The sequence below is a fragment of the Helianthus annuus genome, chromosome 12, assembly GCF_002127325.2.
Source record: "Helianthus annuus cultivar XRQ/B chromosome 12, HanXRQr2.0-SUNRISE, whole genome shotgun sequence".
In the NCBI taxonomy this organism is placed as follows: Eukaryota; Viridiplantae; Streptophyta; class Magnoliopsida; order Asterales; family Asteraceae; genus Helianthus; species Helianthus annuus.
Window position 1 is genome coordinate 134,485,179 of NC_035444.2, and position 15,278 is coordinate 134,500,456.

The 15,278-nt window shown below is 38.6% G+C and overlaps 1 protein-coding gene across 1 annotated transcript; it reads right to left on the reverse strand.

Moving 5' to 3' along the window:
• Positions 1-10,761: 10,761 nt before the first annotated feature.
• LOC110893498 lies at positions 10,762-12,489 on the reverse strand. Its single transcript, XM_022140605.1, has 3 exons — positions 12,073-12,489; positions 11,482-12,005; positions 10,762-11,386 (listed from the first exon to the last, which is right to left on the reverse strand). The coding sequence occupies exons 1-3, from the start codon at positions 12,487-12,489 to the stop codon at positions 10,762-10,764; spliced, it is 1,566 nt and encodes a 521-aa protein (XP_021996297.1).
• Positions 12,490-15,278: the final 2,789 nt, after the last annotated feature.

The following is a 15,278-nucleotide window of genomic DNA, read 5'->3' on the forward strand; positions in this document are numbered from 1 at the left end:
AGTTAGGATTTGAATGTTTAAACAAGCTTGATTGCGAACGGGGTTCATATGAAAGAAAGGATAATGGAGAATAATAGGAGTATGGGGTGAACAATTGACACCAAATGAATGCAAGTATATGAATGATATAAGTATTAGATAGACGAAAGTAGCGTGTTAAAGATGAAGTCTCGTCATGGATAATCGGATATAATGCGTTTGTGAGTTATTTAAAGTTTGTATTAGGTCAAAAGGTCTGCAAAACACTGAATTTCCCATGGCACGTTTTACGAAATTTTGGTAACATGGTGAAAACACTTATATATAGGAAGTACCAGCGGCGTATCCACCATGTTTTGACCATGTTACGCCCGTTTCGTCTTCGGTGTCATGTTACGTTCCGTGTATTACCATACGCAGTAGCACACTCTATGGTTCTCATACGCCTATCACTATAATCCCGTGTGCACCCGTGATTATTTTGATCGTCGCATGATCCGCATAGCTTGTACTAGTTGTGTATGAATCGGGGTATACATAAAAAAGTTTAGAATGTGTACGTACAAGAATATAGTATATAAGCAAGTCCATGCTTAAGTATGTGTGGGACCCACGCAAGCGAATCCCTCAGGTTACGCTCGCGTATAGGTACGAATGTATGAATCATGAGTAAGGATGAAAGTATGAGCATAAGTTTAAGTATGAATACGCATGTATGTATGAGCATAAACATAAAACGTGTAAGTAGTATGTGTACAAGCAGAAGCGTAAAACGTATAAGTAGTATGTGTATGAGTACAAGCATAAAACGTATGAACATAGGTGTAGGTATGAAAAATAAATATTGCGTATATGGTGTACGTTGAGGCATTGCGGATTAGAAAGGCTAAGTATGTAGATACGAACGATATAAATGGTGTTATCGCGAGATATCGACTAAAACGTGTATGACGATGTGCATGTATAGTTGTTCCAACAAAATGTTGAGTTTATCGAATCAAAATTAGATTGAGCCTGGTTTGAAAGGTAGAATATAGTTTGTATATGTAAAGGAACATAAAGTACTCGTTGGTTATGCATAACGTATTTTGTAACAAATAGAAATGCTAATTTTGTTTAAAAGGGTTTACGTAATCCGAAGAATGGTCGGTCCCTATGAAGTCTTCTTGCCCACGTGTTTTGTGAATTGGTGTAGGAAAAAGGTTTTCGTTAAAAAGTAAGTTCGTTTCATCAAAGAAGAAATTATGAATTTAGGAGGTTCTTGTGAAAACTAGGATCCTTAGAAGAGAAATTTAGCAAAAGGACTTAGTGATTAAAAAAATTAACAAATGATTTGTTGATGTTGAAAAGGGTATTTGGTAAAACAATCATATAACTTCTATAAGATCTTATAAGTATTTGAGAAAGGTTGGTTGGATTTTGATTAAAAGTAGAAGGTGAGCATGTTTTAGTGATTAAGTCGAATATGAAGTTCATGGGCAAGAGTTTCATTGAGCCGATTAAATTGATAGGTAGCATTTCGTAAGGTTTTGAAGTTCGAGCAATAAAACGTTTTAAGACATGATTATGAATTTCGCGTATATGAGTTGAGTGAAAATAGATTGTAGAATACGAAGTACGTTTGATAAAACAATGCATTTTGAAATCGGTATGAGTGGGTATTTTGAATAATGATAAACAATTTGGGTATAAAATATGATCGAGTTTGCATAATAAGATATTTTGAAGAGACGTTTTGGTAACGATCACCTAGGTAAGGGAATCACCCCTAACTCGTTGGTGATGTCGTTTTTTTTTTTTTTTAGAAAAAGGGGAGTGGAGTTAGTCGTCAAGGTAAGGAAATCACTCCAATCTTAATGATATGCCTCCACTCGTCGTTACAAGGAATGTGAAATTATATTATATGAAATCATGCATATATATAAATGTATGGTAAAGGTTCAATATGTTGTGTGCATGAAAAGAGAATATCGAAAGTATACTCGAGTTTGAAAGATTGCATCGTATAAAATAAATATTAGAAACACATGTTGATCAAAATTTGGATGGTTCCAAAACGGAACTTTGACTAACCAAAGTGGTCGAAAAGTCTTTCGAATTTGAGGAGCATGCTTTGGCCTAATAGGTAAAATACTCTCGCCGACAAGTCGGTTAACGGTATTTACCCTTCCGGTTACTACATGTCCCAAATCAATCGAAATTTCGAGACTTGGCGGGATTTATGAAAAACAAAATATCAAGGAGTGGAACTAGTCGACAAGGTGCGGGTTTCACCCCTAACTTGACAATTTCGTATCCTAAGTGTGGTTGGTACTCGTCGGGTCAAAATTTAATTTCGACATGTTGACGAGGGTCCACTAGAATTTGAAATTTGAGATTTACCATTAAGATGTGGATTTCACTCCTAGCTTAATGGCGATATCTCGTGTAATAAGAAGAATAATAGATTGAGAGTCGTTCACCAAATTGTGGGTTTCACGCCTATTTTGGTGAATTCGTCTCATTTGTATAATGCGAGTGTTTACGGATTTAGAATAGTCGAGTAAAATGCATGAGGGAAAGAGTATGTTAAAGGAATAAACAAACAAATTTAAACGCACAATGAAGCATATTAAGAATAGCACATAATGAATGGGACAATAAAACATGTATTAGCACATAATAAAGCAAATATAGCATGCCAAGCGTTAACACATAAGCGACATATATGCTTAAAAGATCAAAAGGGAATAAATAAGAACAAATAAGGTAGCATGCAAGTAGTTTCAAGCAAAATATAAGAATAAAGCTCTAAAACTATAGACTAGGCTAAAGCATTCCTACTTTCCCTAATTCCCTATAGTTATGGCTCTGATACCAATCTGTCACACCCCAACCAATGGCGGAAACATCGGGATGAGACGAAGTGTGAAGATTGCTCGAGACATCATAACGCTAATAATTGTGACAAGTATTTAAATAATCCGATTTCATTTCATAAGATGAATTGTCAACATTACAAGAAATTCAAATACAACAAGTCTAACAAAATAACATGACAACATAACAAAAATTGATACAACATATTAAACCCTAACGTCTATATGTGTATCTAGGCATCAACGCTACTTCTTTTCTTAGCATCATCCTCATCAACCTGTAACATGTTTAAAATAATTCAATGCAAAAGCAAAGGCGAGTATACAAGTTTGATACATACATAGTAAAAGATAAGTTTTAAACAATTCCTCATAGCAAGCATGTGATTCAAGATAAACGTTTAAACATGGCATGTGTCTAACATATCAAACCAAGGAAACGCAATATGCTCATGACATTACCGATGATAAAGGGCGGGTCGTTAATCCTATAGCTCTAAAATTGCTAAATGTTACACTCTGGCCCCAACGGGTTAAAACCCACTGGTTCTTGGATAAAGTTTGTCGGGTTAAACCGGCCCTGAAAGACAGGAGAAGGGTCGCCAAAGGAACGGTGCGAAACAGAATGCTGGAGAGTTATGAATGAAGGTTGAGGGTTATCGGGCTCGTTTTCTGAGTGCGGCCCAAAAGAGTGACGGTAAGAAGGTGTTGAACTGTGTGAGATAGACCGTCTAGCGGGCTCAAAAAGGTTCCTCCTGTTTCTCTGAGGTTCGGCACTCATTGTAGTGGAAGGAGTTCACAGGTGAGAAGGCCCGGCCTCGTGATCATTGTGGGTAGAGATTGGCCCTTTGCCTATTCCTCCTCTTCTGATTCTCGGTGGCATATTTCCTGATTAAACAATTGAGATAAATAACAAACAAACAATACAAGACAAACTGAAGCAATAATTTGAATTCGTCCTAAGCTCTTGTCTAGACTCGAGTATGTGCAATTATGTCATTGAGATTAAACACATAAGGGTAGTGTTTAATTCACTCAACGTTGGCTCTGATACCAACCTGTCACACCCCGATATTTCCACGTTTCACCGGTGGGGGATTACCGTGACGTAGTTGGTAACATTACAGTCAAACAACACAATATTTAAATGCACAGCGGAAGCAAAAGATAGATATATTTCAACCGAATATAATTGTAATATCAAGTATCACAAACAGTTGAAAATAATCCACATGGGGATCAAAATAAATAGGAAACGTTGTTCAACAGTTTTGACATCCAAGCTTGCGAGACTTATTGTGGAACCTAGGAGAAAGCCAGCCTAGTTCGCGTAGTACCTGCACTTAATCTTTTGGGAAGATACGTCAGTTTACACTGGTAAATACATTCAACCGACTCATTTTAAAAAGTTTAATAAAATTGATTTGAATGCACGTGGCACAAACTTTTATAACTTGGGATAATTATTTGAATATAATACTTGTAAACGAATTACATGTTCCTTATGCGTTCAGTAGTCCGATCCGTAGACCGGGTTAAAGATCAATAGACACACCACATTATTTATTCATTTATGCACTGACGGGTGTACGCCTACACCCCGTGCTCAGGTCGTGGCCATCTCGTAAGATGATGCCAAGGATATCCGGGACATGGTCATTAACCCCCCCCAAAGGCTTTAAGCAAACAAAACATTTCAAAACAAAGCATATCAATGATTTAATCTCTATTCGATTAAAGATTCAATGCTGGACCAAGCGGTATTTTATATACCGTACCTCAAGCCCGTATAAGGGAAATTAAGTTAAAAGTATTTACCTTTGCAAGTATCAATCATAAATAGTAAGTGCGTGTAGCTTTTACCGGGTCTCCTATTCTGGAACGAAGGTTTATAACAACCTATTAGAATCCTAACGGTCTTTAATTAAGCCTAAGCTTAGACCGGTTAGTTTTAACGAAAGATACAGTTCGAACGCACGATTAGGCGAAGACCGGAATAGAATGTGTTTTAGTCCCGACAAGTTTAAAGACTTGTATAATATGGGGGAACTGAACACCTTCTGGATTTTGAGATAAAAACGATAAGGTTTGACCCGTTTCGGCTAACTTATGTAAACTAGTTACATAAACCGAACCGAACGCGCAGAAAGCGTAACGGGTAACCATGAGAGTCACTTACAAGTTTCCTAAGTTAATATGCCCTAAATATGTTGTGATATCAGTAGGATATCTTCCATTATGCCCAAAACGAGTTTAACCTTTATACAAGCCCTGAAGGGGTATTTTGGTCATTTTAAAGATTATAAAAGAGATTATTTATAATTCTGATGTTCGTGTCTGAAGTAATCAGTAAAACCACTTACTTTAACAAATTACATCAGTAGGTAATAAGTCTTTATATGACAAAATGGTTTTAAATTTATACTAGGCGTTTAATACGCGTAAAAAGCCATTTTAAGCGATTTCCGGGTTAAACAGGAAATCTGAGTTTTCTGATCAGGTTACATAGTTCAAAATACTTTATTTATTATATAAAATCAGTAGCAATTTGATTTGTGTCAAAATACTATGTAGAACTCATTTTATGTCCGAAAAGGGTATAATCGGTATTTACCGAATCAACGCCATAACCTTAGGTTATGAGCAGGTTAAAATAATTAAAAATCTTTAAAAATCTCAAAATATTATATTACATCACTGTGTAAAAGGTTTGGTGTCGAAATTGGGTTTTAGATAGGCTTTATGCTAAGTGCACCGTTTAATTAACAAAAGTTTCTTAATTGCGCTATTTAGCATAACTCCTATTCTGGACCTCGAACTGTTATGAAACTTTAGGGACATGCTTAATAATTAGTAACGAAGATTATTGTCCTTTCATATTTTTCACAATTCTCGTTCTATGGTTAAAAGGGCATTATGGTCAACATTTAAGCATTTAACGGAAATGTGCAAACGACTCGGACAATCAACGAACCAGTCACAGAGGGTTATACTATCATGTAACCTGGTCCTAAGGAAGTCCTAAGGCATTTCTAGACTCTACTAAAACGGGTCAGAACTGAAGTCAAAGCAAAAGTCAAAGTTTTGCGACTTTCGGTTCCGAACCGGGTCTAAACAGAAAATTGTCGGATCAAACAAGCTTAGACCAGTTCTTATGCTTATTACCAAGTTATATGAGTGATAAAATAGGTTACATGCCTTCTACATTGTTAATTACATGTTAATTCGAAAATTAGCATTCTGTTGACTTTTTCTAAACAACTTTGACCCGACATTTGATCTAGATAGAGTGGGAATCAGAGGGTGCCCTTTTAAGGGTTTAATGCCCACATAATTACCAACTTATAACTATCTTTGATTCGACTAATCACCGGACCAACAATGGTTAATCGTTAAGTCAACCGTTAATTACGACGGTTTGACTTTTAAGCTAAAACTAAGTAAAAACTCAACTAAGAAAGGTTAAGCATACTTACTGAAGTCCTATGCACGATTTGGGATGCTTTGGAAAGGCACTTGTGCTCCAGAAAGCTCCACAATTGCAGATGAAATGAATGATCACAAGGTTGTGACATCAAGGCCTTTTATAGTGTTTAAATCACCTTAGATCATTGCAAAACAAGTCTACTACTGATCATGGATCATCCACAAGTGTCCCTAAGGTCTAAAAAGCATGTAGGGGGCGCCCATGCTCCTGAAAAGATCTGTTAAAGTCGGTTAACAGGCTGAACAATGCTGCTGTCTACGTTTTCTGCATCTGGGCATCTCACGCGGCCCGCGTAAGACTCTTGTTAGTCTTACGCGGCCCGCCTGAATCATTCTGACAGATTTCAAATCTTTCAATAATTGCAGGTTGGCTCTTGGCTCTTCGGAAGGGTATTTCTTGCATTATGAGCCCTTCTTATTTACGTACAAGGGCCTCGAGACTTTTACCCATCTTGTTAAGTCCTTGGTCACCTTGTTATTACCCGAAAGGTCAAAACTTTTAACGTTTACGCTCTAACCCCTCTTAAACGAATTTGATCAAAAACTTTATGAAATTTTTATCGTGCATTCTAGTGAGCATAATTTACCGTTACAAAGCTTCGGGTTTGCTAAAAGGTCACTCAGAGGTATAACTTAAACATGTTGACACATTTAACCCCTGTAGTTTGTAATCTCTCACTTTCTTTCATATTTAGTTCCGTATGATCCATGATTTATTCGTTTGACGGTATTTACATTTTGTAGGGCTATTCTAGGATATATTTATCCTTTGTTGACAATTTGAACCTTTATATTCACATACTTTCCATGTTTGTCAATCTTTAGTCCCTCTAGAGTATTCTTTCTCACGTTCAAGCTTATGACACGTGTCAATACATTATAGGACGTGAATTTTCGAGGTGTTACATGCGAATTTCCACATACATAAACGAGACACATAACATATATACTACAAAACAAATACTACCAGCTAAGTCACTCGATGCTAGCTAAGATGGGACATCGCGAGTAAAAGTCCTAGCACATATGTATCTTACATCACTTGTAAATATGCATGACAGTAATTCGCATGTGATAATAGTTTTGATAAGTGCGTTTTAGATGTGAATGTATGTTACACCCCAAAGTTTGTTTAAAGCGTTAAAAGGGGGTCAAGTATACTCACAGTAGGTGTTTAAAAAGTAAACACAACTTGATTGGATTGACTGAGAACGCGTATGAGCTAGCCTGATCACAGAACGATAGTGTAAGCGTTGAACAGCGTGTAATAGTGCGTCGAGTGTAATGGTGGATCGGATGGTGGTTCGATCAGATGGCTCATCCGGACGGATGGTCATCCGGATGCATAACCGTTCGGTCGGATGGTCATTCGATTGAAGAAGTGTGTTTGTGAAATGTTGAACTTTTGAAGTTTTCGTTGTAGTATAAGTAAAGCCATTCGATGGGATGGTCATCCGGACGGATGGCCGTTCGATCGAATGGCAATTCGTTTAAGTGGGAAGTTACAAAGAAGTAAGTCTCCTGTCCGGATAGTCATTCGATCGGATGGTCATCCAATCGGATGACTATTCGTTTGGAAACTGACGTTCCTTGGATTTTGCAAAAATTGGTTAAGTGTTGAAATCACAAATCACCTGGTCGAATAGTCGTTCGATTGGATGGCCGTCCGATCGGATGGCTATTCGATCGAGCAACTTTTTGTTTGTAAAAACTGTTAAGTTGCAAAGCTTGTGGTTTGACGGAGACGGTATGACAGCGTGTTAAACAACGGATATTATATCAAGTCCAATTCATCCGATCGGACGGGAATCACCCCGTTCGGTCAGACTCGACTATTCTTGACAGAGCTTCATGTTCAACCCGTGAATTGGTCATCTCTTTGATAGAAATCCATTCTCAGACCGACTCTCCATGAGAGAATGAATGGAAAGCCTGAACGAGCTTAGATTCCCTCGGTTTTGCATAGAAGAGTGTAAAAGAGTTGAAAGAAAGTTTGATTTAGTTGAAAAGTGTTTAGATCTAGCTTAGTTTTGTGTAAAATCATGTATAAATCCAGTAGATCTGATCCGTTCCAGACGAGATGAGGTCACACTTCAATGTTCATAAGAACCTGAGGTGACGTCACCCTAGAACAGCCCAAATCAGGTGATTTCATGGTGAAAAAGTATGATTTGATGGAGAAGATGATGAGAATGCGTGTGCTGATGATAGAAGTACAAGGTTTAGGATGAAATACTTACGGAATCGCGAGAAATCGAGAGAAAAGTGCTTGAGAGCGTGCTGGTCGGATGAGGCTGTCACATCAACAGTTGATGTGAATGAGGGGTATTTATAGGTGAAGATGAGAAGGCGGTGTGGGGTTTCGAAGGTCGGACGGCCGTTCCGACCGGGTGGCCATTCGATCAAAGGGTCATTCGATCGGCGGCTTGTGCGGGTTGGTTTTCCAACTTTCATTTCGTTCAACGTGTTTTGTTGCGTTAAGTATTGTGGACCCATTAAGCTTTTTAGCGATATACGTAGCGTCGTATCAAGTGCGATAGATTGAGTTGCACGTGCCTGCGAGTGCGCGTTTTGATAGTTCCAATACCCTTTATTATTATTATTATTATTATTATTATTATTATTATTATTATTATTATTATTATTATTATTATTATTATTATTATTATTATTATTATTATTATTATTATTATTATTATTATTATTATTATTATTATTATATATAACGGGTCATAGCATGAGTAATTGCGTTTGAGTCTGCATTAGCATTGCGACGCTTTACGACGATCGATGGGAACCGCTTAAGTACTCACGTGATGTCGTCGTTAGCGTGATTGCGTTGCATCACGATGATCGACGGGAGCAGCTTAAATATTCACACGATGTCATCATTAGCGTTAGTGTATGCGTTGTGATGTGTGATATAGCGTGTTGAAAGTATGCGAATATATGCGAAATAGCGTTGTAAGCGATATAGTTACATTATGATCCGAATCTCTGGTGCTAGGCGTAACAAGTGTAGCGAGAGTATTGAAGGTGCGGGTTGTTACACCGATCACCGTTTGTCGGCGAACCATGCATCCACTTTTTAACCCGAGCCACTGAGAAGCCATCATTCCTGCCATTGTACCACTCCCAACTATCATTCCTCTCGTCCACATAGACACCATGCAACATGACCTCCAATATTTGCCTTTCAGCGACCTCCTCATCACTAGCCAAAGGCTGGCGCCAATTCCAAACTAAAATTCGAACTGAACCTTCAAATCTCATTCGATCACTCACCATCACCCTTTTGTGTTTTTCCACCGCAAACAAGTTGGGAAATTTGTCTTTAAATGGTTCGTCGCCTAACCATGTATCTAACCAAAACCGTATATGCGTCTCGTTTCCTACTTTACCACAAATCACATAATTAAGGCCAGCCCCATCGACCTTGAACCTATTCCAAACAAAACACAATTCTTCCACACACTAGTATAGACACTGTTAGCCGGAGCGATCCCCCAAGTCCTACTCGAACCGTGTATAGAGACCACAACCCTTCTCCACAAATCTTGATGTTAGGTAAACTATCAATGCATTATTATTCACTTCAAGCCTAGCAATTCCCAGGCCTCCATCCGTAATAGGATTAGTAACAACCTCCCACGAAACCCAACTTAATTTCCTAACGTCGTCAGATCCACCCCACAAAAACCTTCTCATCATTCCTTCCAACTCATTTATGATCTTCCTAGGCGCCTTAAACAATGAAAAATAATAGGTAGGTAAACTATTAAGAACGGATTTTATCAAAGTCACACGGCCACCAATCGAAAGAGAAGTCACCTTCCACTTCGAGAGTCTCCTTCTAAACGTACTAACCACCAGTTCCCAGTTCGCAATCCTGTTCATATTCGCGCCAACCTTGATGCCCAAATAAAGAAACGGAATATCCCCTGCTTTGCACCCTAAAGAAGCCGCTCTATCCTTCAGTTCATTATTATCGACACCAAAACCAAACAACACCGACTTGTGAAGATAATCTTCAGACCGGAACACAAATAAAAAATCCTAAGGATCCGCTTCATATTAACAAAATTGAAAGCTGACCACTCTCCCATCAACATCACGTCATCCGCATATAATAAATGAGATAGAACCGGGCCATCATTAGGAAGATGAACACCGTCAAATGCTCCTACATCGATAGCTTTGTTCATTAGACATGAAAAAGCCTCCATCAAAATAATAAACAAAAATGGTGAAATGGGATCCCCTTGACGAATTCCTTTTTGGCAACCGAACTCGAAGGTAGGCGACCCATGCACCAAAACCGAAGACCTGGGCGAGATCAAAATCCCATGTATCCACTCTCTCCACTTCAAAGGAATCCATTTGTTCAAGAACCAAGAGCAAAAAGTCCCAATTAATGTTATCGTATGCTTTTTCAAAATCAACTTTGAATAAAAACATTTTTTCCACGCTTCTTTGCCCACGCAATTACCTCGTTAACCATTAAAGGACCATCCAAAATGTTTCTCCCGGTCAAGAAAGCCGATTGTGTTTCCGAAACAACTTTACCCATTACCGTCTTCAATCTATTCGCCAAAACTTTAGACACCACCTTACTTATGATCCCGATCAAGTTTATTGGCCTAAAATCAGATAATTCGACCGGGTCACCAACCTTCGGAATCATCGTAATAAACGAAGATCCAACCCCCGCACTAAACCTTCCAACATCGTGGAAATGACTCATTAACTCATTAAAATCGTTTTGAAACAACTCCCAAAACGACCTAATAAAACGGAAATTAAAACCATCCGGACCGGGAGCTTTATCTGCCCCACAACCGAACATCGCATCTTTTATTTCCGGGACTGTAAATTGTTGAATCAATCTCTCGGCTTCCAGATTATCAATCTTTTTCAATCCATCACATATAAACTTCGGCCTAACAACCACATTTTCGGAAAACTTCGACCGGAAAAAACGAAGCACCACCGTTTTCACAATTTCTGGTTTAGACACCCACACCCCTCTGACCAACAATCCCGGGAAATAATTGGCAGCCTTCCTTTTGTTAATGCATCCATGAAAAAAAGTGTGTTATCATCCCCGAAAGATGCCCAATTATTTCTCGCTTTCTGCTTAAGATCCCTTTGATAAAACACATCAAGTTCACGTAGCCTCCTTTTAATCTCCTCTAAACTCCAAACCTCCTCCTCCGTGAGTTGACGCTCTTCTAAGATCACATCCAACTGACCAAGTTCCTCTTCCAGAATTCGTCTCTCCCCACATTCCTTTTCCATACAATAAATCGCCCAAACCGAGATCAAACTTCTAAGTCTTTTAAATTTCAACATAATAAGCGTATCCGGGGCCCCTTCAAAAACACCATTCACCATAGCTTCCTTAACTAATACGCTGAAATCTTCACGACCAAGCCAAGAATTAAAAAACCGAAAAGGCTTCAGACCGAAGGTCCTGGAAACCGTCTTTAAAACCAAAGGACTATGGTCGGACCTGTTCCTATCCAACGCTAGATACTCGGCCGCCGGCCACTCTGAAAAGAAGTTCCAATTCACTAGAATTCTATCAATACGACTCAGTTTATCACCAGTAATAAAGGTATACCGTCTTCCTTTCAACGAGTATTCGTGCAAGTTTGCTTTTTCAATAAAACAATTAAATTCCTGCGCATCGGCCGCATTAAAAAAGAATTACGCCTTTCCCCTTCGCTTCTAACCGAACTGACATCACCTGCCACCGTCCATAACCCATCCCCATCACCAATAAGCCCATTAATTTCTGACCAAAGAACCCTTTTCGCCACCACGGAATGCGGACAAACACATTAAGCAAGTGATTTGACACGCCACTTCCTTTCACCTTTCCTGTCACAAGCAAACAATTCGAGTACTTTTGTACATCCTCGACAGCAAAAACCTTCGAGTCCCATATTGATAATAAACCTCCGGATCTCCCTGCAGAAGGAACCCACTCGAAACTGAAGTCCCCTCTCCCCCAAAATCTCCCTATATCCACTGTATCCAACGAAGAGAACTGTGTTTCCTGTATCAAAATGAAGTGAACCTCATGATGAACCCGAAGACCACGTACCCATTCCGTCTTACCTGAACACCCTAACCCGCGGATGTTCAATGACATCACATTCATTGTCCATCGACTTGAAAACCTTTTTCTCTTAAAACCTCTTGAACGTTCGGTACAAAAGCCTCCAAATCTGACGCCCCAAGAACTCTACCCAATGTTACTGTTTCATCAACTTCAACCATTAAACGTTCTCTTCCTACAACATCATTCACGTTATGGTACTGATCACATGCTACACTCCCCACTTCTACTTCGAGGTTCACCACATCCTCTTCCGATCGCTTATTCAAATCCGGAGTACAAAAATCACCATCAGAGTCCCTCTCGATCGATGAGGTGTGAACTGGAGTATAATCCACTATACCAATTAACTTATCAAGACCAAAAATGTTGTTTCCGTCCCTTTTTCGTTTCTTAGGTCTCTCCTGAGAGCCACTCGCCTCCCCCTATTCTTAAACAAACCTCCGTCTAAACTTCTTACGTGCAACCGAAGTACCAACCATAGCCGAAGACTCAGTCCTCCCAGCAACAAAGAAATCAACACCATTATTGAACTTGCAAACATTCTCGGACCCTTCATCACCCCTAATCTCACCCAACTCTACATCATCTCCATTAGCATTCTCAAAGTTTAGCTCAACATTTTGCTCCTCCTCTGAACCTCGATCCATCTCCTCAAACACATAATCAAACTCCTCGACACAATCCGGAACCCATTCCCCCACATCTTCATTGATCCAAACATTAAAGATGTCACCTCTCCATGAAATATCCACTCTATCAACAATTCTACCACGAGACTTGCATAACACTCCAATGTACGCGAACGAAAAATTACAATCTTCAATAGACATACAAGCCGGCTTCACAACCTCACCATAATGACTCCCCACGAGATCAAACACTTGGTCTAACGCCAACTGAACCGGAATTCCATGAACCTGCAACCAAGCTATCCTCTCTTCCACCATCTTCTGCTTCCCATCCCATCTATCAATTGTTACAAAAACATCCGCCCACGACTCTTTCTCCAGGCAAAACTTGTCACGATCCTCCACACTATTGAATATAAACAAAACCGTAAAACAAGACACATACTTAATCCCTACGTTCGTCCACCCTATAACCTTTAAACATGTCTTCGGATCAGTCAAAGACTTGAAGTCCACCACTTTTCCGGTCACAGCAAAATCATACCATTGAACAAAACCTTCAACATTATCATCGATCCGGATCACATCAATCTTATTCTTGTTTAAAAGACTATCGAGAAACGTTCTCTTGCTACCCCCATCGACGTTCACTACCCCCCCCCCACCATTGAATTCCCTCCCCTGATGTGATCCCCCAACATTATGGTTTGCATGGGAAACAAATTCCTTCTCCTTACCTTTCCTTACGTTATCATCTTTTGGAATTGCTATCTTATCACCATCCACGAATCGAGCAATAGCCACAAACAATTTATAAGAATCCAACCACAGATCAGCCATCCCCCTACCATTCTTTTCGCATCCGCAACATCACTGAAAGACACAAACCCGAACTGCTTCCCCAACCTATCAAACTTCCTAGCGATATAGGAACCCTCATACATGCTAAAGCCTCGGAAAACTTCCTTTAGATCCCAAGAAGAACACTTCAGTGGTAAATTCGAAACAAAAAACTTTGTTATTACCTTTGTATTACCCATCTCCTTCTGAACTCCACGTCTTCCTTTACGTATTGGAACGTCCTGCCACTCTTCTGGATCTTGCCGTCGTTTGTCGCCCGGCATTGTCGGAGTATTTGGGTTTTTTTCCCTTTGTATTTTCTTAGTCTAACCGCAGGGATTATATAACCAATATATGTATGAATATATCAACTTTCTATGTGATTCCACATACCTTTAGACTAAAATTGACTATTTATTGAATATTCCAATGTATTCCTTTATCTAGCATCATTTCGTCTGAAAAACCGCTTGTAACTTAAGATAGGCATATTTAGTTATTATAAAAACCACTTAGTATTTTTTGTACCTTTTGTATACTTTGGAGTTTGGACATATTCCCACTTAGCAAAAAGATCACCCTATATGTGTTATTTTCAATTCTCCTTTGATGTGACCGTAAAAATTGTATTTAAAAAAACAAATATGCTTACACATAATTATGACTATTTTCTTTTATTTTTTCAAGTAAAGCGATTTAGTAAAATGTAACTAAAAGATGTTGATGTTGATACTTCATAGGAGGTGGATTCATTAGGAACTGCACTAATTTTGCATGTAAAAAATTATTAATTTTTCTTTTACACAGAAAAAAATCGCTTTTACGTTATCAGAGTTTTTTTATATAAACACATGTAGAATCCGCTCAGATATATATATATATATATATATATATATATATATATATATATATATATATATATATATATATATATAAAGTCAATGTGAGGCTAGCTCACCTGGTAGTGGTTGTTCCCTCTTAGTTGGAGGTCTTTGATCAATCCTAAGCAAGGAGTGGATTATTATTTATTTGGTGTAATTTAGGAATATATATATGGGTAAATTACAGTTTTCATCCTTTATGTTTGTATCGAATTACAATGAATAACCTCTAAATTCAATAATTATAGTCACAATCCTTTATTTGAAAAACTCATTATACGCTACGTCCTTTAGCTCTAACCTGGTTAAAAATTTCAGCTAGGTCTGATCAATCAAGGGCAATTTAGTCTTTCTACCAACTTAATTAAAGAAAAAAAAAACCTAATTTAAAAACCCATTTCATTCTTTCCCTTTCTTCTTCACCACCACCTTAATCACCACCACCTCTCCCTCTCTCCAACCACCACCACCTCTCTCT

What these genes read in the sequence shown, in the direction of transcription:
- LOC110893498 (XM_022140605.1), bottom strand. Translation starts at nt 12,489, where the DNA reads ATGAATGTGATGTCATTGAACATCCGCGGGTTAGGGTGTTCAGGTAAG. An exon ending in TGGGTTATGGACGGTGGCAG is followed by an intron (nt 12,006 to 12,072) that starts GTGATGTCAGTT and finishes GCCGATGCGCAG; the next exon opens with GAATTTAATTGTTTTATTGA. An exon ending in AGGCTACGTGAACTTGATGT is followed by an intron (nt 11,387 to 11,481) that starts GTTTTATCAAAG and finishes CATTAACAAAAG; the next exon opens with GAAGGCTGCCAATTATTTCC.